The sequence below is a fragment of the Carettochelys insculpta genome, chromosome 14, assembly GCF_033958435.1.
Source record: "Carettochelys insculpta isolate YL-2023 chromosome 14, ASM3395843v1, whole genome shotgun sequence".
NCBI lineage: Eukaryota > Metazoa > Chordata > Testudines > Carettochelyidae > Carettochelys > Carettochelys insculpta.
Window position 1 is genome coordinate 1,605,873 of NC_134150.1, and position 24,887 is coordinate 1,630,759.

A 24,887-nucleotide genomic window follows, 5' to 3' on the forward strand; every position below is an offset into this window, starting at 1 on the left:
CACACTGGGGAGGGTTGTAAAGTCGCTTCCAATTGTATTACCTGGGTTTATTCAGCTGTAGCTTCTTTTGTTGATCTCATTGAGATTTCCAAATCAGTCTGAGCCTGTCCCTCCAGCGTTACACCAGCGTCCCTCCAACACAGTTTCCTTCTGCTGCCTTGTACTGTTAAGCCAGCTGTGCTTAGATGTTTGGCTATGTGTGTGTGTTTTCTGTGTGTTCCCCCTGTGCGCTGCCCCAGCTCTGAGCCGCCAGCCAGCCCAACAGACCTCCAGCCAACTGTCCAATGACCATAAGGTCCATTAAGGCACAAAGGCACCAGGTCAGGCTTACTGTCCATGAAGCACAGTAACAGCACCAGTAGACTCTGCAGGGAAGGGTCATTGACCTTGTAATGCTAATCCCCAGCATGGCCAGGAGGAGGTGCCATCAGGCAGTGGTGGTGCCGCATGACCGTCCAGTTCCAGGTTTGGTGAAAAACAGCTTGAATTACAGGGCTGAAGTTACCCGTGAATTATACAACAGTTCTGGCATGTAACCAGCCGGCTGTTAAAGGCTTTTGGAACCTTTTCTACCCAAACGCTAATTGCTCAGTGAACACAGGATTCAGGGAAATATAAGCTGACATGAAGCTACTCATTTGTGTTATAAATTATATTGCAGTGGCAGTACTGCAAATGTAACGCGAGTGACGTGACCTTGAAAGAATGCTGCAGCAGGCTGCACACCACACTAACGTGGGCAGGGGAAACTTTGACTGATTCAAGCAAGTCCGCGCCGTGGCTCTGGCTGAGGTTTGCTGGGGAGATGGAGGCTCTGGAGGTGGTGTCAGATTGCCCCCTGCTTTTCGCTGGGAAAGTTGCACAGGCCACCAGCGGAGTCGGTTAAAGCCTTTAGCCAGGCTTTTTTTTGCCTTTGTGTGTTAGCAAGGGAGACACGGTCCTTTCTACATCATGTTAAACCAGCAAGGTCGTATCTGTTTTGTTCTCCGCAAGCTGCTTTTAAACTCATAGGGGGTACTGCTGGGGGTGGGGGAAGATATTAGGTCTACCCTGTAAAAGGAAATATATATAAGCAATGGGCTTAAATCGCAGCAAGGGAGGTCTAGGCTGGACAGTAGGAGACATTTCCTGTCAGGGTGGTTAAGCACTGGAATAAATTGCCCAGGATGGTTGTGGAATCTCCATCGCTGGAGATATTTAAGAGCAGGTTGGATAAATATCTAAGAGGGATGGTGTAGATGGTGCCTGGTCCTGCCCTGGGGGCAGGGGGCTGGACTCGATGGCCTCTCGAGGTCCCTTCCAGTTCTAGTGCTCTAAGAGTCTGTACATACTGATTGATAAGCGTGATCTTTCCCAGTTTTTACACACACTTACACACATGCAAATCGACACAAGTTTTATTCAGGGTCTATGTAGACAGTACCAGCATTTCCCTGTCTTTTCATCAAGGTTTGCAAAGTTGCTGTCAAAACCCCATTTCCTCTGAACTTCTAACTTACACCCACTGGTTGACCTGTGGAAATTCCCATCCCCAGGTACTGCGGAGGCCATGCCCTCAGCAGGGATCCAGAAACGATTAGACATTAGGCAACGATTAGCAGTAAGGGTGTGGGTTGACAGCACAGATGATGGAGTTGAAAGGTAAAAAAGTAACTTACACAAATGTTGTACTTATAATAATGAAAAGCATTAAAATCCCAGGAAATTCAGAGTTAAGATTAAAGTTAAAGGGAGCCCCGACATTTGTAAGTGTGTCAAAGCCAAGCACTCTTCCCTCCGTCCAGCAGCAACGCTAACCTCCAGTCTTCAGGAGGTAGGAAATCTGATACTGCAGCCTTATGTACAAAACTAAGTGTCTGCTCAGCCATCATCGTAGCAATAGTGACTTACGTCAGTGAAACCTGGCCACTTAAGAAAAACCGATGCTCAGAAGTTAGACGCGTTTCATCCTAAGTCCTTGCGGAGACCATTTGGAGTAGGGTCTAAACAATAAGATCATAAAAATTACTGAAACAAGGTCTCTGTCTCGGCTAGCTTGAAAGAGAAGGCACCAATGGCTAGGGCGTGTGTTAGGAATGGGTCGTAACCGACTACTGATTATCCAGCTGATTAAAGGTCTAGAAAATATGAACTAGGAGAGAAAAGTGGAAGAACTGGATTTGTTTAGGCTGCAGAAGAGACTGCTGGGAGGGGACGTGATTGCAGCTGTCAAGTACCTACATGGGGGAGGGAGAAAATGTATTCTCTGAACGTCTGACGATAGGACAAGAAGCAACATCTTGTCCCTAAATCTTTCGAAAATGCAGGAACTGGTAGGAGATGGGGCAAGAAGAAGCAGCAGCTTTATCCTGCTGGGGTGCGGTGACTCCCAGTGTTTCAGCGCGCTCACTTTTAGTCCTGGAAACCATCAAGATGTATCTGCCTGTAAAACTGTGGCAGAGTGATGAAAGAAAATTAGATCATTTTTAGCGTGTTTTATAACTCCTCTGTGCCTGGTGCATTTAGATGCATGTGACTAAGGCACCTAAATACCTAGTTCAAAAATGACCTAAGGCGTCTGTAAAATAGATCGGCAGATGATAGCTGTAGGAGGACGTGTGTCTGATCCAAAGTGAGCCTTGCGTGCCTGGTGAGAACAGACTCCTGTGACAGGTTGGTTGGGTATCATGGTGTTTTCTTGTAAGGAGTGATAAATGCCACATGATTACTTTTCTGCTTCCATGTCTCTCCCTTCTTAATAGGGCTAGCGAAATAAATAACTTTGAGAGATTCAGTTACTCCGTGCCCTAGGCAAAACACGAGGGCTTCCCAAGCGCACCTCTGCAGCGAGGAGCTTCCAGCCTGACGTGGGTTCTCTGCCCTCTCTAGCAAAGCTCCAGAACTTGTTTCTGGTGGTGATGTTGCAAGCAGAGCAGAACCCGCTGATACTCAGACTCCAGCAGCAATTCTAGCAGAGCCTTGGCTAAGCCTGGAGTTACTTCACATCAGAGTCACATAATGTAGGACTGAAGGGCCGCCAAATGAAATGAATAGATAAGCAAAAAGAAGTATTTCTTCACACGGCGCCCGGTCGGCCTGTGGAACTCCCTGCCGGAGGATGCTGTGGAGACTGGGACTGTAACAGGGCTCAAAAAAGAGCGAGAGAAATTCACGCAGGATACGTCTGTCCATAAATGGCTACTAGCCAGGATGGATGGGCAGGAGTGGGGTCCCTCGCTAGTGAGGGTGTCTCGTTTGGTTTCACGTTGGTACGAGAGCTAAATGTGGGGCCAGAAAGCGGAGCGCTCCTGGCAGACCACGTGTGCTTTGGAAGGTCTTGCGGGTAGGAACCCGGGCAGAAGCAGGAATTCCTGACTCCATGGTAAGATTGCTTTCTCCGCTCAGGAGGAGAGTGCCACGACCTGAGTACAGGAAAGCCGAAGCAGGGGACGTGTCCTGCTGCTTTCTCATACTGTGACATACTTTGTTCCTACATGACAAACTTCTGGAGGGAGGGTGTCTACACAGCAAAGGAAAACCTGTGGCTGGGACCCTGCTGGGTCTTGGAGTCTGGGCTGCAGTATAGCTCAGAAGTCTGCATAGGTCCTAGGGCTGGAGGTCATCTAGTCCAGCCCCCTGCCCAAAGCCGACCAACCCCAACTAAATCATCCCAGCCAGGGCTTTGTCAATCTGGGACATAAAAACCTCTAGGGATGGAGATTCCACCAGCTCTCCAGGGACCCCATTCCAGAGCTTCACCTCCCTCCTGGTGAAATAGTTTTGCCTGGTATCCCACAGAGCCCTGCAGCCAGAGTTCCACGAGCCCATGTCCGATGGCACGGGCTGTTGTGGACTTTTCTGTGCTGCACAGGCGCAGTCCAGGGGCTGCCTCTCTCCAAGGCGTGCGCCTGCATGAAAGTCATGAGAAAGTGGAACGCACCGACAGGGCTCGTGTTCTTTTGCAGAGACGCTGTGGAGGCAGCTAGCGCACTGTATAACCAAGTGGATGAGGGTGTCCACCGGCTGGTGATGTTGTCAAACAAGCGCCTCCAGGAGCTGGAGCTAGTGATGGAGTTTGAGGCGTTTGAAGAAGGATTTAGGGAGGTAAGTCCGGTTTGTCATCGGTTGTAGCGATTCGCCTTGACTGCACAGCCCACGGAGGCTGCCGCATGTCTAATCGTAGTTTGCGGCCGGGTTTGAATCAGGCAGCAGTAAAGTAGCACAAAACGGGCCTCACCAGGAAGTGCCTTCTCCTCACGAGTGCGCTCCCCGAGGACCGGGGCAGCCGGCGGGCTCTGCCAGTGAGAGGCAGGCACGACCACGCCTGGTAGCAGCGTTCCTGGAGGGACACGGGACCTGGCGATTCAAAAGGGCCCAGGGCTCCCTGCCTCCATGGCTGCTCCCCATCCAGCCCCAGCGGTGCGCTCCAGGCAGCGTGGAGCGGGGAGGGGTACACCACTGTCTGGGTGGCGCTGAGGGGTGGCTGTCTTGGCCCCGCCCCTTCCAGCAGCGCAGAGCCACCTTGCCCAGGGGTCCAGCCAGGCTGTCGGAGCCAAGGAGACATACAGTTTTGGGGCTGGCTTTTCAGAGGTGCTGAGCACCAAGTCAGCATATACTCTGTGCGCTCAGCACCTCTGCAAGTGCAGCCCCCAGCCCCCACCGGTTTGATCCAGCATATCGTCCGTGAGGGTCATCCCTTCCTCTTGCTGAGCAAGTGAGGTCCGGAGCAGGCGGCCCTCCCTCGGCGCGGCTCTGCCGCCTGCTGCTCTCACACTGCAGATCACAACCTTCTGTTACTGTGCAAGTCAGAGGAGTCCCTGATAGCGCAGCGGCCTCCTGGCCAGGCCCACAAGCACAAGGCGTTCTGGAGGCACCCCACCTCTGGGGGCTCATTGCGGCTCGCAGCCCCCAGAGCGGGAATGGGGCAGGCAGATGTGACCCTGGCTGACTGTCCCTGAGGGGGTGCGCCCATAATCGGTGGCAGTGAAGGGCCTGTGATGAGGAGCCAGCCGCTGGAGATTGCACTGGGGGCTGTATTCCAGAAGCAGAGAGCAGGTCTCCTGGGACCAGCCATTCCCTGTGAGCTGGGCACTGGGGCGGCTGCCCAGGAGAGATTCGGGGCCACCCAGCCGATTAGCAGAGCGCCCCCAGCCGGCAGCCTGTGATTCTGCAGGCGGCGCACATCCGCACATAACCATATTTATTCCACCCTGGATGGAAAATTAGGGGGCTCCCACATAATGGCTGTGAGGGACTCCATGGCTCCGTTCATGGTAGTGCCATGGGTCCTCGTCCTTCTGCTGACAGGAGTTGGAGGAGGGCGCGGGACAGCAGGCAGCAAACAGAGGGATGGGAGCAGGAGCGGCAGGAAGGCAGGCCCAGCTCAGGAGACGCAGAGCTCTCCTCCGACTGCTGTTTGCTCACAAGCACGGCCTTCGAGCAGCTGCTCTCCTTGCTGATGTCTAAGGCCCTGTGAGCAGCAGTGGAGCTTAGCAATTAGCCAGTGCCCCGGAGGGGAAAGCCTGTGCACAAAGCTGAGGGCAGGCACTGAAAATGCCGAGATAACTGGCCAAGCTCACCGGAGACGCTCCCTGCGCCTCCCCCAGAGCAGCACGGCCTGGCGACCGGCACAACTGCTGTGCCCTTCTCCTTCCAGGTCAGCACGTGGATCGAGGAGGTTGGCAAGAAGCAGCTAAAGGAAATGGTTGACCTGGACGATTCTTTGGAGCTGCTGCTTCAAGCACAGGAGCGGTTCCGGGAGTTCGACAGCGTTGCCAGTGTAAGTGCTCTGGGATTGGAGGGAGGGGCCGGAGGGCTTGGGGCAGGGGGGCGCACCGGGGCCCACCCTTTCCAGCTACAATGGCCGGGGATTGCCGATTCCTGAGTGCGTGCGGATGCCATCCTGGGGGAGCGCCCCATGGAGCATAAACGACCTCCGCCCCACACGCCGCCAGAGCAATGCAAACACACAAGGCTGGAGTCATCAACACTAGCACTGGGAGGGCCCTCGAAAGGCCATCGAGTCCAGTCCCCTGCCCTCACAGCAGGGCCAAGCACCGTCTCGACCAGCCCCACGAGGTGTCTGTCTGACCTGCTCTAAAGCGTCTCCAGGGACGGAGATTCCACCACCTCCCCAGGCGATTTATTCCAGCGTTGAACCACTCACCCGGGCACTCAGGAAGCTTTTCCTCATGTCCAGCCTACACCTCTGGGTGCAGCACCCTGAGCGCGGCAGGCGATTGTGCTATTCCTCCCTGAGTGCCGTGGAACGGAGTCGCCCTCAGCTGCACCGAGGCAGGCTGAGACGCCACTGAACGTGTGTTCCAGAAGGAGACCTCAGGCGATGCACGTCCGTTTCTCTGGACAGTCACCCCCGCGTCTTCATCACGTCTCCTGTCGCAGCCCCTTGTCCTCTCTGCAAACCACCAGTGGTGTCTGCCTGCCCCACATGCCCATCACTCTACAGGACGTCTTACAAACTGTTCCTAGCGCGTAGCAGCAAGGGCCGGACTCCAAACCCAGGGCAAATCCTGGTAACGCTGCAAAAGGCGACGGGCTGGAATCCTCACCCAGTGACCAGAGAACCAATGTCTCCAAGACACGGTGCTGCCCACTCACAGGCACTGGCCCTGGGCATGACTAGGGGAAACTCTTGGTTGAAAAGCGACGGGGCTGGGCACTAGCTGGGGAAGACACTGCAGCGCCAACTCAGAAGCACACAGGCCCTGTCCCCTGCCTCAGTTCCCCACGTCTCGGTGTGAAAATCCAGTGAACAAGTGGTTGCTAGTCCGTGGTCAGCAAAGGCCAGACCCACGAAGTGGGAGGGGTGCAAAGGGTCCTGTGACTCCTAGCTGCTGCTGTGGGCCCTTTAAATCCCCCCTGGGGTGCTATGGGGCCCGCTCTCCCAGGGTGGAACACCCACCCTCTGACTTCCACTGGGATGTAGCTTCATTGAGCGGATGAGGCTCTGGCTAGTGGCCCCTCAAGCAGGGCGTGATAAGTAAGGCTCAGCTTTTATCGTGGACGTTTTCAGTGAATTCAGGGGCAGGTCACGGAGAGCCCATGACCCATTCCTGATTCTTACTCGAACGATCCATGACAAAATGGGAAGCCACTGGGCAGCTGCCAGGACCAGCTGGGAGCCCCAGGGGCTCCCCCATCCATGGGGCTCAGTGCTCCAGGGTCCCTCTCCACCCACAGCTCGGAGCTGCAGAGTTGTCCTGCTGCCAAGGACGAGGAGCTGTGGGGTGCCTGCAATGTTCCTTAAACGCGTCTATCCTCAGGCAAGTGTTTTCCATCTGTGTGGGGAATAAATTTTACGTGCACCAGGGCATGGACCTATGTGCACCACTAGAAAAGCCAAAAAACGAGCTGTGGGCACCCTGCTAATCAGCTGGACAGCACTGGAATCTCTCCTGAGCAGCCACACAAGCAGCCAGCTTACAGCGAACCCTGGGTGTCTGCCCCTGGGGGCAGCAGCTGTAGGTTACCCCAATCGCCCACAGCAGCTTGGGGTGCCACACTGCGATGGGACCCTGAAATTGCAGAGGTCTTTGGGAGCCATGGATCGTGACTTCGGCAGCCTCCGTGACAATACCGTAGCCGCCATGGTCAGCGCTGTTCTGCTGCCCTTTTCCTTTATGATCCACGTAACAGCTTTTCATCACTGCCTGCGTCTGACACTGCAGTGACTTAAAATCACCCAAAAACCCCCACTTGGTAACTCAGAAGCAACCCAAACCGACTGTTTTGGCAACGGGCCTCTGTCTGGTGAGCATGGAGGCACTGCAGCTTTGCTCAAATACAGTCAGCTTTTGCAGTCCCAGCGAGGAGTCCTGTGGCACCTTAAAGACTAACCCATTTCTTTGGGTGTGAGCCTTTCGGTGCCCCCGGCCGTCTCTTCGCTCTGCGGGCACAGACTAGCCTGGCTCCCCTTCTGAAGTCCTTTCCTCACCAGATGTCAGGAGAGAGCTGGTTCAGTCCCTGTGTTACCGGTAACACCTTCCCTTCCCTCCCCTCCCAGGGCTGTGCCCTGCCTCCCTGCTGCCTAGGGGGCGTTGAGTAACGACTGCCGCTCAGCGGCCGTGCCCTGGATCTGTGCAGCAGGGGACAGGAACGTTTGCAAAAGCGGCCAGGAGGGGTGCAGGCTTTTCCGGAACTCGCTTCCGAGTCTTTGAAACGTTTCTGAGCCCAAAGGAGCCGGGCGTCCTGCAGCCTTGGATGTGAAAGCTGCCGTGGCAGTGCCTCTAAGCTGAGCTCGGGGACGTCCCCTCCGTAGCAGGGCTTGGGACGGTGGCTCCAGGCCCTGCACTTTGGGGAACGCTGTAGCAGCCACCTCAGCTGCCCTGTGGGCAGGGCCTGGGGGCGGGAGGGAGGAGAGGACTGGCACGCTGGGGGCACAGCAGGGACTGGGCTTCTCCCGCACTCACTGCAGCGGTGGGAGCCTTAGTGATCTGCTCCCCCGTCCATCTCCCAGCCAGCTGTGCTCCGCTTCACTGGGGCCGTGGGAGTGGAGCCACCTGGCCCCGGCCCCAGGGCAGAGCGGACCAGGCTGCTGAGTCACTCTGGCTCCTGCCTCCACGGTGAGTGTGGGTAGGGAGAGCCCAAGCCTGCTGCTGCCCCCACACCCCGTAATCCCCTGGCTCGTGTCATGGGGGAGCGGTCTTTGGGCAGGAGGTGTAAAGGAGGTGGGAGGGGATGGAACAGGGGCAGGGCTTGGGGGAAGGCAGAGCGGGGGCAGAGCTGCAGTGGTGGGGCAGTGGTCCCAGGCCCTGTGCTTGACAGCTTAGACGGGCGCTGATAAAGATGGTTCCCCGAGGGCGTTGCTCTTAGCATCTCTGCGCCAGGCCAGGCTCCCCGGGCTCTGCCCTGCAGCCCTGTGAGCCGCCACGCGCTCTCTCTTTCAGGAGTGTTGTAGCCGGGGACAGGGAGCGCTGAGGAAGCTGGAGAGGTGGGAAGACTTTTCCTGTGCCGACGTGCCTGTTTATGGGCTCAAGCTGCGGGCCTACAGGAGTCAGCTGGAGGAGTTCTGCACCCAGCTGGGTGACACCAGGAGGCGGCTGGGGGAGACCGTCCGGCTGTACCAATTCTTTGACAAGGTGAGGGACCGGCGCTGCATTTTGAGTGAGGGTGGAGGGGGGCCAGCGCTGGGGAGCAGGGGGAAGGCCCCTGCCTTTGCCTGGGTTCTAATTCATCCAGCCCCCCGGCGTCACGTGCTGGGCTCATTCCTTCAGTCGGCACCGAGGCTTGAGCGCGGACGTGTCCTCGGGCAGTTGGCTGAGAGGCCCAGGTGGCGCTCGCGGGCCCTGCCTTGCAGCAGGGATGAGTGGCCAGGCCGGGGCGCTGCGGGTGCTGTGCTGAATCCCCTGTGCTTTGGGCTCTGGACAAGGCCAAGGGTCGTGGTATCACCGGCAGGCCCTCCAGGGGCCAGCCCTCTGTTCCGGGCGAGTCCGTGTGACAAAACCAGGCCTGCGAAGGTGGTGCCCAGAACCTGGTGGGTGACGGCAGCCGCGTGGGGAGGCCTGTCGGCGTGCGTTGGAACAAAGGGCCTGGAATCGGGCCATGTGCTGTGCGTGTTGTACAGGGGACTGGGGTGCCCAGAATGGTCGCCCTTCTGCCCCGCCTGCGGTCGGGGGCGCGGGGTGGGTTAATGTCTGAGCTAGTCAGAGAATGAACAGTGAGAGTTTCCAGGGACATTTTAAACCCTTCATGTGAAATTGTCCGAGATGGGGGCGTCTCCCTGACTTGCCGTGGCAGCCGGAGGCATTGCTGGCACAAGTTGGCATAGATCACGTTCGTGGATGTGCAGGTAGGGGCACCCCTCGTGGTTAGGCCCTGTGATGGTGTCTTTTGCACAGACCTGTGGACGGAGCTGGCAGTGGGTTTGTTGCAGGGATGGGTTCCTGGCTTAGCCTTTCTGCGGCGTGGTTGTGGCTGCTGGTGGGTATTGTCTTGAGGCTGAGCGGCTGTCTGGCGGAAAGGACAGGCCAGTCACCCAAGGCCTGTGAGAGTTCCAGGATAAGTTGCGTGTTGTCAGTGATGTGCCGGAGAGGGTTAAGCTGGGTTCTGTATGCAATGACAAGTGGTGTTCTTGTTGGGCCTCTCCCCTTCCGCCCCCCTGCCCTGACTCTGAAGAACCCCGTGGCACAAGGCAGAGCAGGGCGGGGGGCGGAAGCCTAATCTGTAGGTGCTGCGGGTGCACTGGTGAATGCCAGACATGGCGGAACCACTGGGGGACTTGATGGGACAATTCCGTCTCCACCTCCACACCATTCTGCCTGCCCAAGGTACAGGCAGCGGCCTGGCCTGATGCAGAGAGGGAAGGACAGAAATTTGGTCTAAGCTAATTTTCTCTGTTCTATTGCTGGGCAACTCGGCTCTCTCACAGCTGCCGTCTGCTCCTGCAGGTAGCTCCCTGACTCCCAGAGAGCCTCCTTGCTCAGCCAGAATCTGGGTGGGTAGTGGCAGGGCCCTGAGTGTGCAGGATCACATGGTCTGGAGATCTGCCTGGCTCTGCGGGTTCCAGTCGCCTCCGTACCGCAGAGTATGGGAGTGGGGGCCGGAAGAAAGGGTGTGTGTGGCTGGCCCACGCAGGTAGCTTGCTGTCCTGCTACGGAGGACAGTTCCACCAAAGGAAATGCCCGGGCAGCTCCCTCAGCGGAGGGCTCCCTGTTGTGGACGAGGGTTCAATGGGGCCCTGGGTCCAGGCTGTGAGACAAGCAGGGCTGGTTGCTGCACCAGGAGTTTGGCAGACCCCTAAGGACCTGCCCTGTGGCTCCTGCTCTTGGTCCTGGCTTGACTGTTCCAAGGCGGTGCATGATTCCAGTGTTCAGTGTCCCAGAGCCCTTTGTAGCACGTGCCTTCAGAGAGGAGCCCTCCCCAGGGGTGGGGATCGCTGGGCAAACTGGAATTGCCGGAGGCGTTTGTCAGAGGCCAGGGACGAGCGACTGGAGAAAGTGCCCGTGCGGTGAAGCAGCCGGAGCTGGGGCCAGACCGCAGACAGCTCACATGCTGGGCTGGCTGGATTCTTTCTCCCTCCCACCCACCCCTCTGAGGAGGCAGCTGAGGACAAGCTGAAAGTTTCCACTTCCCGTATGCCAGCAGTTCTTGGTGCCTGTCTAAGGCTGGACTGAGTGAAGCGGGGGGTTGCCACCCTGCCCCGGCTGAGTGTGGGGGTACTTCTCCAAGCACACATCCGTGCGGCTTCCACTCTGGGTGTACATGGGCCTGCAGCGTGCAGTGCCCGAGGGACTTCACACGTGCTCCCCATCTCCTCCTGTCCTGCCTGGGGTCCCTCCTCTCCCCTGCACCAGCTAGACACCAACTAGCTGTGTCCCGGCTGCTGACAACTCGCGTACCAGCTGTCTGTGCCTGCAGAGCCTCGCTTGGTGCTGGCTTCTCTGCCCAAGCCTGGGAGTTGCCCACCTGCTGGCTGGAGCGCCGGCTGGGCAGGCTTTGACTCAAATGGGGGTGTTCGAGGCGGACGCCTTTGGGAGTGACACCGATGGCTCTAGGAGGCAATGCTTGAGGCAGGCCTCAGAGGGGTCACTGTCTTAGTCGGGAGCCGGCAGAGCAATGAGGAGTTCTGTGGCTCCTCGCAGGCTGATGGATTTATTCGGGCGTCACCTTCCCTGGACACAGACCCGCTTCGCCGGATGTGACCTGACTCGGTTCATACGATGAAGTGGGGTTTTTGCCCCCGAAAGCTTAGGCCCAAAGAAATCCGTCGGTCTTTGGGGGCCACAGGGCTCCTCACAGCACCAGAGTCCTGATTTCTGGCTCCAGGGGAGGGTGGAAGGCAAACCAAACAGGGGCCTGGGACGAGGAATGGAAAAGTCATCTCCTGCCTCCACCCTGGTGCCACTTTGTGGGCTCCAATACTTTTGTCCTCCTCCCTCCCCAAACCCAGATTCAAGTCGTTCCACTTGGCCACGCTCACCCTGGATGATAAAACATCCCTAGCAGCTGGAGCTGGCTGAGAAGGTCCCTTTGCTCGGCATCACGCTCACCACAAGGGATGGGTTCCCAAGCGCTGCTAGCCAGGTGCAGCTTTCTGACGTGAGACAGCGGGATCCCGTGCATCGGCCAGGCTGCCTCACAAGGCCAGGAAGGAGCTTAAAGACACCACAAAAGTGGGACAAGCTGGTCTCCGCTGGACCGGGGGAGAGGCTTGTGCAGTTGTATAAGGATCGTGGACAGTTGTATTTCCTCCATCCGGAGAAGGGTCTTCATCCTCCCCTGGAGCTGAGGAAGGCTGAGTAACCCCATTCACTGCCGCAGATTCAAGAGGCAGCCCTTGCTTCTGTCGCTCCACCACGCCAGGCTCGGCGGCCTCCTTGTGAACTGTAAGAATTTGTCTCTCCTGCCCTCACAGACAACGTAATTCTCGGGACCATCATGGGCTGATGTGCCGCACGGCTGCAGCTCTCTTCCGTTCCTCGTACACGGCGGCGTAAAGGGGCTTTCGGACTGCCCCGGCGGCCATTGCACTGCTGGGGAAGGGCGGTGTACGCCGCGGCCAAGTGCCGTGGGAACCGTTCTCTCACGGTAGCGCCTCAGTCCTGGCAGAGCTGACCTGGTGGGTGGACCCTTTGGATGCGTCTATAAGCAAAAGTGCTTCCCCGGTTGTCTTTGCTGCCCCTCGTTCCATGCCTGGAACCTCTTACTTCCTTGGGGTTAGTGGGAGCAAAACTGCCGTGCGCTGAAAAGACCCGCCCGTGGCTCCAGGCAGAGGCTTCCTCCAGTGGGCCCAAGGTTTCAGCCCGGCCCTGGCTCATCCATCCCTTTCTGAGGGTTCAAGGAGAGAGCAGCCCATCAGGGGGCCAGATGTCGGCTGAGGAGGCTGCCACTCTCTCGAGGGCAGCGGTGGGAGTCCCGCTGCCTGGAGTGCTTGAGGCCGGACGAGGTGAGGGGGGTGGTGTGTTGCCCTGACAGGAGGGCCGCCTGGAGGCGTCCCTCACGGGAGTTCTGCGTGCGTCGTGTGTCTGCCCCACCACCCTGCCCGCGTTTGGAGTCTCTGGGGCCCTTCCATAGGGTGGCTCTGCCGCAGGATCCCTTGCCCCCACCTGGCCTGGCCGCTTTGTCTCGTGGATGCTCTCAGGCCTCCAAGACAGCCGGGCTGGGTCCCCTCTGTCTCATGTACCCACGGGAGCTTTCCGCTCTCCCCGGACAGAGAGCATCTGCCCTCCTCTCCTGTCTGGTGCTCTGGGAGGCCCCCGTGCCCTGTGTGCGCGAGTAGTCAATCCCGTCTGTGGCATCCCTGCCCTCCCCCGCGCAGGGCTCCCCATGTCCGGCACTCCAAGCACAGCGCTCTGCTTTGAGTCACAAAACAAAGGCCTAGCCGGGGCAGGAGGTCCCTGTTCCCCCTGTGACTGAGGGAGGCACAGCAGCCTGTGATCTCTAAGGCAACCGCTCCCCATTGTCCCTGTCGGAATGCTAATGGGTCCGTACGTTCCATCTGCCGGCAAGTGTCACTCCTTCTATGGGCCGAAACGGGGCCGGGGGCCCTGGGTGCCTGACACTGGCTCACAGCTGCAGGCAGGCAGGCAGGCCAGGCTCTGCTCTCAGGGGCAGGGCTCCGCAGCTCTCCATGCATTTTCCCTGGGAGCCAGCCCCACACTGCCCTGCTTTCAGCAGCAGCAGCAGCCAGCCCTTGAACATGGTCTTGTAAGTACCACGCGGTCACTGGGTTGCGGTGGTTTGTGGACAATGGCAGGAGAGAATGAGGCTTTCCATTCGGCAGCTCGTTTGCACTGCTCTGTGCGGAGTCGGGGGAATCTGGCACCCTGTCTGCGTCCGGACAGAGGCAAGGGACTCTCACGGGGAGGGGGTGGGTTTGCACTCTCAGAAGACCAGCACTGCACCATCTAACACCGTGGCAAAAGGTGCAGGCTGTCCCTGATGCACCTGCGCCTGGCCAGGGGCTGCCGTCTGCTGCACAGCTTTGTCTGAGGGACTGGCTGCGGACAACATACGGCAGCAGGAAGCAGGGACTTGGCCATGCTGCTGCAGACTGGGGAGGTGGGGCTGGCTGGCTGACCGGGGCTGGGGGGGCTGTTTCCCCTTGCCGGGGATGGACTTGCTCTGTGGATTTGGAAAAATGAACCTGATTCCTCCAAGGCAGGAGCCGGGCCCCTCACCAGAGCGCTCTGGACAGTGGGCGTGCAATGCCCTCCTGGGCGTTTCAGGGCATCTCTCTGTGAGGCACCCAGTGCCCAGTCCCTGCTGCTTCTGGGAAGGGGCAAGATGCAGTCCTGGGGATCTTCCTTGTCACCCCTCCAGCCAGTGGATACCTGCAGGCTGCTGACAGGGTAGGGAGGGAGGGACAAGGGGACAGTGACTTAAAGGGCCCAGGGCTCCTGCAGCTGCCACTGCAGCTTCTCTTGCGTGTGGTGCTGAGGCGGGAGGCGCAGCGTGGGTCCAGCTGGCGCCGAGGGCTGCTTGTCCCTGTCCCCTCCCACTTCCACACTAGGCCCCATCTCTCCCAGGAACACCAAGCCGACCCTGCCAGCCTTGCCCAGGGGCTGGGCGAGTCTGTCGGCTGCCTTGATCATCTGCTGTGTTTGGGGGTTCAGCTCCTGAAGGGGAGAAGGAGCGCCCTGCTTCTGTCTGCAGTCAGGGGACTCTCTCTGCTGCTCAGCCTAGACACAAAGGCGAGAGGTGCTGCAGAGGAGCCACAGGCAGACAGCTGGAAAGGAGCCCGGCCTGCCTGCTTGCCTGCCAAGAGCCAGCCATGGCCCCGAGTGCTCAAAGTCTGAGTACCCCCGTACAGCAGGCATGAGGCTAAATCGGCCTTTGTGTCACTTGTCTTTAAGCGACGGTGCGGTTCCCAGCTCTGCGAAGGAGAGAACCAGCGAGTGTGGGAGCGAAAAGCAGCCTCGAAGAAGAAATAAAGGATAAGCCTTAGTACAGTAAACCCTCCAGTTACGTGGGGGTTGCGTTCTGCAACCTCCGCGTAACTCAAATTTTCATGCAAGCTGGGTGCAGGGAGAGGCTCCCAGAGCGGTGGGGAGCCGGGAGCCAAGGAGCAGCCTGGTTCCCATCAGCCTGCTGCTTGCGGGCCCCTGAAGACTGACCAGTGCGTGGCTAATCAGTTTCCTGGTTCCTGCCAGCCCAGGGCAGCAGCTGTTGTCAGTTTCCTAGCTCCAGCCAGTGGGGGAGCCAGAAAACTGACAAGCCCACCAGGGCTGGTCAGTTTCTTGGCTGCTTCCCCCCCGCACCCCCAGGTCCCGCTGTCAGGCTTACTGCTGTGTGGCTGGGGGAAGGCGGGGAGAAGGGGCTCTTAGCTTGCCTAGCTGCCCACAGCGGCAGAACCGCTTCAAGATGCGCTTAACTCGTGTTAAAGCGAGTTACACGCTACTTGAAGCTGTGTATTTTCGAGGGTTTACTGTACTGGTCACAAACCAGGACTCCGGCAAACACCTTCTTCTCCTTGAAGCGGACCTTGCCTGCCATCCCTGGCCTGCGTCTGTCTGGAAACAGCTTTCTGCCATGCCCGCTGGGGGAAAGGTCTCTGACCATGCGTGGTAGGGGGTGGCCCTCTGTGAGCACCCCCTCATGGCCATGGCAGTTATTCTGCCAACACGGTGCCGGTTTCCCCTTCTTCAGGGCCCCTTAGAGTCACCAGAGTTTGCGCTACCTGGCCTGGGCTCCGGGTTTACTCACAGACGATAAACTCGGATACAATTCAAAGTCCCAAAACAACTCCAGAAGACAGCTGTTGCCCTCCCGGCTCCCAGGCCATCTGCCTGCACACCTCTGCGATCTCGAACCATCTGCCCAAGCCTCCGGGCCCGGCGAGCTTTCCCGTCTGCCCGCTTCCTTGGGGTGTCTCCTGCATTGGCAGCCCACGCCCTGCCTGTCCTAGCTGGAGGAGGGAGAGGCGAGGTCTGTCCTTGTCACTCTACTGCACCGCAACTTTCCGGCTCAGGCGTGGCAGCGAGTTCCAGGAAGGCACCTGGGCCTCTCAGGGGAGCCTCCTGGCGTGTAATGGGGGTTGTGTAGAGCCAGACGATGCAGAGACCTCGTGGGCCCTGCGCAGGCAGAGTGAGGGTGGCGGGGTGTGAACATGCTCAGCACTGTCCAAGCAGCAAATCTTGGGGGGCAGTGCATGTGACCCCACACGCCTCCCGTTCATACACAGTGATGGAAGAATGCTCAGCCTGTGGGACCCCTGAGAAATCTGGCTAAGAGTTCCGTCAATCTCTCCGTAATGCAGAATAATCCAATTAGTGTGTTTCTTCGTTTGCTTTATGACTAAATGCAGCGTGTAAACAGCGAATGGGGGCTTTGTACTAACGCATTCTGGTACATTTGCGTCCTTAATAGGGTGGAGGAAGCCAGTGGTTCTGCCAAGAAACCTTAATCCGGCTCTGACCCCACAAATCCATAGTGGGATAAAGCTGTGCTTAGCAACGGGGGTGGTGTCTCCTCGGGAAGTCCCTGCATGGAAGTCCCAAAGAGCAGCTTGGGGCTCAGCGGGGTCGAATCAACAAGGAGAGTTGCTCCAGCTGGGGGAAGATCAGACTGACACCGTAGCTGCTGTCTGCATCACAACTCTATGCTGCCACTCTACTGAGCTCATCCAGATGGAGTCACCGGTGTGGGGCGGGTGTTCCTTCTCCCCTTGCGGTCAGCTTCTCCTTGCAGGTCCTCTCTCTCTCAGTCCTGGTCTGCGTTGCCTTGTAAAAGGAGGCATCCCACAAAGATGTCCCCTCTGAGCAAGTTCTCCGCCTCTCGTGTCCACACCACAGTGGATGTGAGAGCTGGTCACTCCCATACCCAATGCTGCTGAGCAAACAGGCTTGGGCGTGGAAGGTTCATCCACACAGCTCTTCCTGCCCTCTGGGTCTCATCGGAAAAGTCCTTGCCCAAGTCCTGTGCTCGTCCTGTCTAAAGCTGATTGCCTGACCCGGCCAGTGCTCTGGTAGAAAGTTCCCTGACTCGGATTTAACAATGTGGAGCTTTGTGCATCGCGCTTGTAGGCTTCTCCGCATACAGCGATCCTGGTTTACAGCAAAAGAGAGTTACTGAAAGATGAAATCCAGCCTGCCGCAGCTCCTCCAGGGCGGTAGGGTTTGCCAAATCAGTGCCCCGAGACCTGGGCAGCCTTGATCTTCCTCCAAGAATTCACCGTCTGCTCCATCAGCTTCCAGGCCGCTTCCTCCAAGCGCTCCCTTATTGCTGCAGAAGTGACCTCCCAGAGCAGAGGAGCTGTTGCTCACGCTGTAACCGCAAGCAGAGCGGTAGTGACTCCATGCTGTTCCGCGCTCCCCTCCTTCCTCGTGCAGCCTGGTGTGGATGTGGCGCTCGTCCCAGGTTGTGCCCCTGGTCTGCTGTTTGTCCCACCCTGCACAGGGCTGGCTGCATTACAGGCAGGGCCGTGGGGGCGCTCCACCCAGCACAGCGAACTGCTAAAACCAGGAGGTCGCTGAGCACGCGAGCCTCGTGAGAGCCGACTGCTCCGTCAGACCCCACGCCTGGAGAAGACGCTTTCTCCCATTGCCAGCGCAGCGACCAGTGGCATGCACGTCTATGGACGGCGCACGACCGCACCTGCCTCGGTGTCCATGACAAAGTGCTCTCTGCCCCTGGGCGGAATCAGTTAGCCGGAAGGCTGCCTAGGGAGGGGGGACTCTGCTTCCCTATCCCGGTGACATAGCACAAGCGGCTTTCTCCAAAGCCCCCGTGCGCGTGGAGAGAGTTAGGGGCAGCTAGCTGCGATCAGCTTTGCCACGCGTGGCTCTTTCGGCTTTTCCCCCGCCGTCGCGGCGTGTGCCGGGCTGAGCGCTCTTCGGTAGCTGGAGTCCGACGGTAAGGCCCTGCCCGCACTTGGTTGTCGCTGGTTACTGGGGCCTGTCGAGGCAAGCAGCATTGGCTTGTGACCAGCAGACGTGGTAGAATGCGCGAATGGGGCGCCATTGCTTCAGCCTGACGGCGATGGAGGCTCGCGCTCTGCCGCGTGATGGAGCCCCTCTGCAGGGAAGCGGGGGTAGGGCTGGGGTTATTTTTCAGACGCGGTCACTGAACCCTGCACCGCCTCCGTGGCCCGAAGCAAGTGCCAGTGCGCCGGGTTGCGCGGTCAGCGGAGAGGGAAGTTTTCTTTGCTCGCGCAGGCGCTGCTCTCTTGCGACGGTGGCGTGCAAGGCCGGATAACAGTCCTCTGCGTTCTCAGTCCACGTCGGTGTTTCCGCCGCGCCGTTGAGAGCTATTCGAGTGAGGCAGGTGGCGGCCGTGGGGCTTTTGCGCAGTGCGACGCCGGGACCGGGGCCCCGTTCTCCTGGCTCGTCAGGCGTGGCGTGGGCTCGGGGGGAATGGCTTGGAACGCTTGTGGGTTGTTGGCAGCCGCGCAGCAGGCCTCCTCCAGCGGCTCAGTGCTCGGGGGCTCTGAAGGCTTGCGCTGTGAGCCCCGGCTTTGCAGAGAACGGCAGCCTGGGGGGCTGAGCTCTGCGCCTTGGCAGCTGGAGAGAAGGGCACTGCAGGAGGAGCCGAGGCCCGATTCAGAAAGCCTCTGTGTGCTACACTTGTACCCGAGCTGGCCGGGCGCTGGGCAGCGTTGCCTGTAGCTCACGCTCCTGGGAAGAGCTCTGCGCTGCACCATGATAGGCAGGTCCCATCCGTCCGGCGCAGCAGCAGGAGTCCTTGGCAAGCCGTCCCCTGCCCTGCACCCAGCATTGAACTGAGCCATGCCAAGCCCCTGCCCGGTCTCTGCATACGGCACCAGCTGCCCAAAGCACACGGCTCTCGTTTTCCCACAGCTCCACCCGAAATGCTGAGTCGGTGCTGGTGGCCCCCCAGGGTGAAGCTGTGTTGTGCTGCTTGCTGGGTAGCCAGCTAGAGAGAGACGGGCTGAACTGGGGGCTGTAGTTGGGGCGTGGACCCGTGCTGGCCCAGTCAGGGGCTGTGCTAGTGGAGGCGTGGGGCATGGCTCGCCCTGGGGTTGGTGCAGGGTCAGGGCTGGTGGGTTAAGGGCCGTGGTGCTGGGAAGGGTCAGGACTGGCGAGGTAAGGGGCTGTGGCACTGGAGAGAGCCAGGAGCAGGCTGGTGGGTTGGGAGCTTGGTCAGGGAGACTCAGGATAAGCTGAGTTGTGGGCACTGGTGGGGCCAGGTCAGGGCCGGGCGGGTGGGGGCTGTGGGCAGGGGGCGGGTGAGGGCCGGATGGGTTGGGGGCTGTGGTGGGGCCAGGTCAGGGCCGGGCGGGTGGGGGCTGTGGGCGGGGGGCGGGTGAGGGCCGGGTGGGTTGGGGGCTGTGGTGGGGCCAGGTCAGGGCCGGGCGGGTGGGGGCTGTGGGCGGGGGGCGGGTGAGGGCCGGGTGGGTTGGGGGCACTGGTGGGGCCAGGTCAGGGCCGGGCGGGTGGGGGCTGTGGGCGGGGGGCGGGTGAGGGCCGGGTGGGTTGGGGGCTGTGGTGGGGGGCAGGTCAGGGCCGGGCGGGTGGGGGCTGTGGTGGGGGGCAGGTCAGGGCCAGGCGACTTGGGGGCTGTGGGGCTGGCGAGAGAGGATCAGGTTTGGCCCTCAGCCCTGACAACCTTTTGTTTTAAAATATCTGCATTTCCCTTGGGCCCAGCCCCTGCCACCCAGCACCGGCTGTTCGCCACCTGCTCCCTCGCCCGGAACGGGCCTGGCTCTTGGAGCTGCTGGGTACCTGGTGCACCTGCCCAGCCTGTGGTCTGCCTTGCTGGGGGTGAACTCAGTGCAAGCCGGAGCTCAGCTCCAGGGCCATGCCCCTGCCAGGCGTGCTGGGAACTCTGGCCCCAGCTGGACACTGGAGTGGGCAGACCTGGTGTCTGGAGCACAGCCTGGCTGCAGGGCAGGGCGGGGCACTGAGGGAGCCCCCAGCACAGCTGGAGCTCGCTGGACAAAGAGCCTTTTGTTTTGCCGAGTTGTTAAGCCAGGCTGACAGTGGCCGCCCGCTGGCTCCGCGCTTGGCGCTGCCTTGGTCCACCTCTGACCCTTTTCCCCTGGGCTGCACTTGGGGAGCGTGCGGGCCTCTTCCCTCCATAGCGAACTGATTGGCTGTTCTCCCCGCAGGCGTACGAGTGGGCGCTGGAGGGGCTGCGACACCTAGCCTCCATCAGCATGGAGGAGTGCAGCTCCCCCGAGCTCTGTGCGGCGGTCATCCAGTCCCTGGAGCACTACAAGGGGAAGCACCCGGAAATCAGCAGCGCCACCTTCCAGGAGATGAAGGCGCTGGCCGGCGAGCTGAAGAGTGACCCGGGGCTGCGGCAGTGGAAGTTTGCCTGGTCCAAGTGCCAGGAGACGAAGCTGGTCTTCGAGAAGAAGCTGGAAGCCGCCCTGCGGACGCGCCGGGCTCTGCTCTCGGAGCAGAAGCCGGGGGAGGGGGACCCCAGCAGGGGGGGCGGGGAGAGCGGCAGGCTGCCCCACAGGAGGCATTCGGAGGGGGCCCTCCCCGGGCTGCTCTCAGACCGGACTCACAGCGTGTCCCTTTTCTATGGCCGGCCAAACCGTTCACCTGGCTGGGTCAGGGAAAAAGCCTGCCCCCCGCCTCCCAGCAGCGCCGGGGACATCAGTGCCGGAGGAGCAGCTCCCAGCACGAGCCCCTGCTCCGGCAGGCTTTCTCTTGGTGCAGTGGCCTGCGGTGATGTGCCCGAGGACAAGCCAAACCTGGAGAGCATCTTGGAAACTCTGGAGGCGAATTCGTCCGGCCCCTCCAGGAGGACGCTGAAAAAGGCCCAAAGCTTTGACCTCCCCAGCAGCGAGAGCCAGCGGTCCAGCTGCCACAGAACTCTGAGCGAGCCGGCCAGGCATGGCAACACGGGCGTCTTCATTAAGGGGCTGGAAGTGAGCAGCATGGAGCTGGTGAACCGGACTCGCCCAGCCTGGCAGCAGGCTGCCCACAGCTGGGCTGCGCACGGCCTGCCAGAGGAGCAGCGGGGCTACGGCTGCACGCCAGAGGCCAAGAGCCGGGGCAGGTAGGTGACTTGGCCGGCGCAGGGGCTGGGAAGGAGGGGGTGGCGACCGCTGGCCCTGCTGGAGACGCAGGACTGAGAGCTCTGCACGGACCTGCTGCCTCTCAGGGGCGAACCTGGGCGGAGAAGCCCTCCGGGCAGCGTTCCCTTCGGCGCGCCTGCCAGTGCTGTGGCGGCTTCAAGCAGCGGGTGCCACCGTGGCATGCAGCCACCTGTCCGAGCGCCCTGCGGCACCCCTGGCCGGGAGCCACCTGTGGTGAGCCTGCGCGTTTGGGTTCAGGGTTCTTTATGCCCCTGCTGCTCACCGTTCCTGAGCTCCGAGCCCCCGGCACGTCCCCCGGGTCTTTCCTGGCCAGGCTGAATGAGCACTTGTCTCTTAGTCTCCTCAGACGCGCCCCCTCCAAATCCCTCCTTGTCGTCGCCCTTCTCCGAATGCCTCCTGTGGGGCAGCCTCTGCTCTCCCCCCAGTGCTAGTGTCTCGCTTTGGAGATGAGACGGCCACATCTGCACGCAGTCGCCGAGGTGTGGGCGAGCCAGGGCTTTACGGAGTGGCCATAAGAGATTGTCTCCCTTATTCTCTATCCCTTTCCTAATGACTCCCCGCACGGGGTTTGCCGTTTGTTTGACGGCAGCGGCCCGCGGAGTGGATGTTTTCAGAGAGCTGTTGCTGGTGACCGACTCCCAGAGCTTTCTTGAGTGGTAGCAGCTAATTGAAGTCCCCTAATTGATCGGGTACAGCTGGGGTCATGTTTTCCCACGTGCCTTACTGAAGTGCACCTGCCGTTCTGTCGCCAGTCGTCCAGCTTTGGGAGACCCCTGCCTAGTTTTATAGCATCTGCAGCCATTGCCACCTCACTGTGCACGACGTTGTACAGCACCGGTCCCCGTACAGCTCCCTGGGGGACATTGCAACTCACCTCTCGCAGCTCCAAGACCTGACCACTTGTTCCCACCATTTGTCCCCTGTCTTTTCACCGGTTACTGAGCCCTCTGATCCCACAACTGTGGAGTTTGCTTAAGAGTTGTCGGTGCGGGACCTTGTCAAAGGCTTTGTGGAAATCCAAGAGACCTCCTGAGGTCTCTTCCAGCCCTAGGATTCTGTGGTGTCCTAGTCACTCCACTGTGACGCCTGCCTGTCCTGGGCTAGTCCAAGGGTGCTGCCCCCTGCATGCTCAGAGCGTCGGATCATAGAATCCTGGGGCTGGAAGGGACCTCAGGAGGTCATCTAGTCCAGCCCCCGGCTTCAAGCAGGACCAACCCCACTAGGTCGTCCCAGCCAGGGCTTTGTCAAGTCAGGACTTAAAAACCTCTACGGATGGAGCTTCCACCGCCACCTCTCTTGGGAAAGTATTCCAGGGCTTCACCACCTCCTGGTGAAATCGCTTTTCCTAATATCCAACCTGCACCTCCCCCTGTGCAACTTCAGACCATTGCTCCTTGTTCTGCCATCCGTCACAACTGGAAACAGCCTCTCTCCATCCTCTTTAGAGCCCATCTTTAGGAAATTGAAGGCTTCTATCAAATCACCCCTCTCTCTTCTGCAAACTAAATAAGCCCAAGTCCCTCAGCCTCTCCTCATAGGTCATGTGCTCCAGACCCCTAATCGTTTTCATTGCCCTCTGCTAGACCTGCTCCAGTGCGTCCACATCCTTTCTATGGGGGAGTGGGGTGGGCAGAACTTGACTCAGTACTCCAGATGTGGCCTCCCCAATGCTAAATAGAAGGGAATATAATAACTTCACTAGATCTGCTGGAAATGCTCCTCCTAATGGACCCCAATATGCCAATAGCCTTCTTGGCTACAAGGGCACACTGTTGACTCTTATCCAGCCTCTCATCCACCACAATCCCCAGGTCCTTTTTTGCTGCACAGCCAGTCAGTCCCCAGCTTGGTAACAATGCTTAAGATTCTTCCATCCCGAGTGCAGGACTCTGACCCAATCCTCCAGTTTATCTAGGTCACTCTGGACCCCAGCCCTACCCTCCAACATACATACCTCTCCCCCTAGCTTAGTGTCATCCGCAAACTTGCTGAGGGTGCAATCCATCCCCTCCTCTAGGTCATTAAGAAAGATGTTGAAAAACACTGGCCCCAGAACCAGTCCCTGGGGCACTCTACTTGAAACCGACCACCATCCAGAAATTGAGCCATTGATCACCACCCATTGGGCCCAACCATCTAGCCACCTTTCTACGCATCTCACAGTCCATGTATCCAATCCATATTTCCTTAACTTGTGGGCAAGAATGTTGTGGGAAACTGTATCAACAGCTTTGCTAAAGTCAAGCTATATCGTGTCCGTTACTTCCCCACGTCCACAGAGCCAGTTACCTCGTCGCAGAAGCTTCTCAGATTGGTCAGGCACAACTTGCCCTTGGTGAATCCATGTTGACTACTCTTGATCACTTTCCCCTCTTCCAAGCGGATTCCTTGAGGATCCCTCCATGATTTTTCTGGGGACTGAGGTGAGGCTGACTGGTCTCTAGTTCTCTGGATTGTCCTTCTTTCCTTTTTTAAAAATAGGTGCTACATTTGCCATTTTTCCAATCATCCAGTACCTCTCCTGATCTCCATGAGTTTTCAAAGATAAAAGCCAAAGGCTCTGCAATGACATCTGCTCATTCCCTCAGTCCCCTTGGGTGCATTAAATCCAGACCCGTGGATTTGTGTGCGTTTAGCTTTCCTAAATAGCCCTTAGCCTGTTCTTTCCCCACTGAGGAAGGCGTAGAGGTACCTTTCTCATGCAGGCGGGGCCGCAGGAAAGGCTATCCAGACAGCTGTACCATCCCCCAGCACCCACACCTGCATGTACGTTATCTTGCGCTTTCTTAGACCCCTCTTTGCTGCTTTGCTTAGCCCTGGGTGTGCAGATGGCACACTGATAGGTCAGCTGCTGGCTGGGCATGGATTCGGAGAGCTGCTGCCCCAGAGCCCAGCTTTCCTGCCCTCCTGTCCAGTTCTCAGGGCAACAGACAGAACAGGCTGAAAACGAGAGCCGAGCTTCTGCTGCCAGCAAGGAGCTGAGCCCCTGGCATCAAAGCCAGCCCTGCCTGGTCCCCCTCCCCACTGAGGTCTTTCCTCTCCCTCGGCAGCAAGCTGCGGCACATCCTGGCTGAGATGGTGAGCACAGAGCGGGAGTACGTGCGGTCCCTGCGCTACACCATCGAGAGCTACTTCCCCGAGATGGAGCGCCCGGACCTGCCCCAGGACCTGCGCGGGAAGCGCAGCGTCATCTTCGGCAACCTGGAGAAGCTGCACGATTTCCACAGCCAGTACTTCTTGCGGGAGCTGGAGAGCTGCTGCAACCACCCGCTGCGCGTCAGCCACTGCTTCCTCCGACACGTAAGGCAGCCAGGAGGCAGGGGGAGACCAGCTGGGCTGGCGTTTGCTGCCGAGCCAGTCCCTGTGGATCTGAGCCCGAGCTCCAGAGCAAGGCCCCCAGATTCCTGTCACTCAGCTGGGATGTGCAGGGAGGACATTGCTGCTCTCTTGTTACTGCAGTGAGTGACCAGGGCCTGCGCATGGGTTTCTGGTCACATGGGGGTTGAATAGTGCACGTCCATGCAGTGGGGGCTAGCAGAGCGGGATCCCCCAGGCTGGGCACCACTGCCTCCGGGCAGGGGCTGAGCAGCAGGCAGGGGAAGTGTAGGCCAGGCTTCTGTTTCCCGCATTGCCTGCAGTGGGGCCTCTCCCTGCTGCTGGCCTGCAACGGAGGCTGGGCCCCGGGCTGGGCTTTCCTTCTGACTAAAGGCAAATCCAGTCAGCCACACAAGTACCTCTGCTAGCCCTACCGGCCAGCCAGAAACCACACACGCAAACCCACAGACTGCCCAGCTGCTCTACCAGCCCACACCACCGACCCCCAGCTTAGATGAGAGGTTTTTAACCCTGTTACACCAACATGACACAGGGTCTTCTGGGCTCCAGAGGGTCCAGCTACAGTCCCTGGTCAACGTATACTTGGATCTTACCCAAATCACCA

At 59.1% G+C, this 24,887-nt stretch overlaps 1 protein-coding gene across 2 annotated transcripts in view; it reads left to right on the plus strand.

Moving 5' to 3' along the window:
• Nucleotides 1–24,887, plus strand: part of PLEKHG4 (pleckstrin homology and RhoGEF domain containing G4) — a 96,113-nt gene that overhangs the window by 63,509 nt on the left and 7,717 nt on the right. For both annotated transcript variants that reach the window (XM_075008816.1, XM_075008817.1), the window contains 5 exons: nt 3,945–4,083; nt 5,636–5,758; nt 8,886–9,077; nt 20,006–20,907; nt 23,998–24,247. In XM_075008816.1, the coding sequence (XP_074864917.1) occupies nt 3,945–4,083; nt 5,636–5,758; nt 8,886–9,077; nt 20,006–20,907; nt 23,998–24,247 (1,606 nt within the window). The remainder of the gene's footprint in view (nt 1–3,944; nt 4,084–5,635; nt 5,759–8,885; nt 9,078–20,005; nt 20,908–23,997; nt 24,248–24,887) is intronic.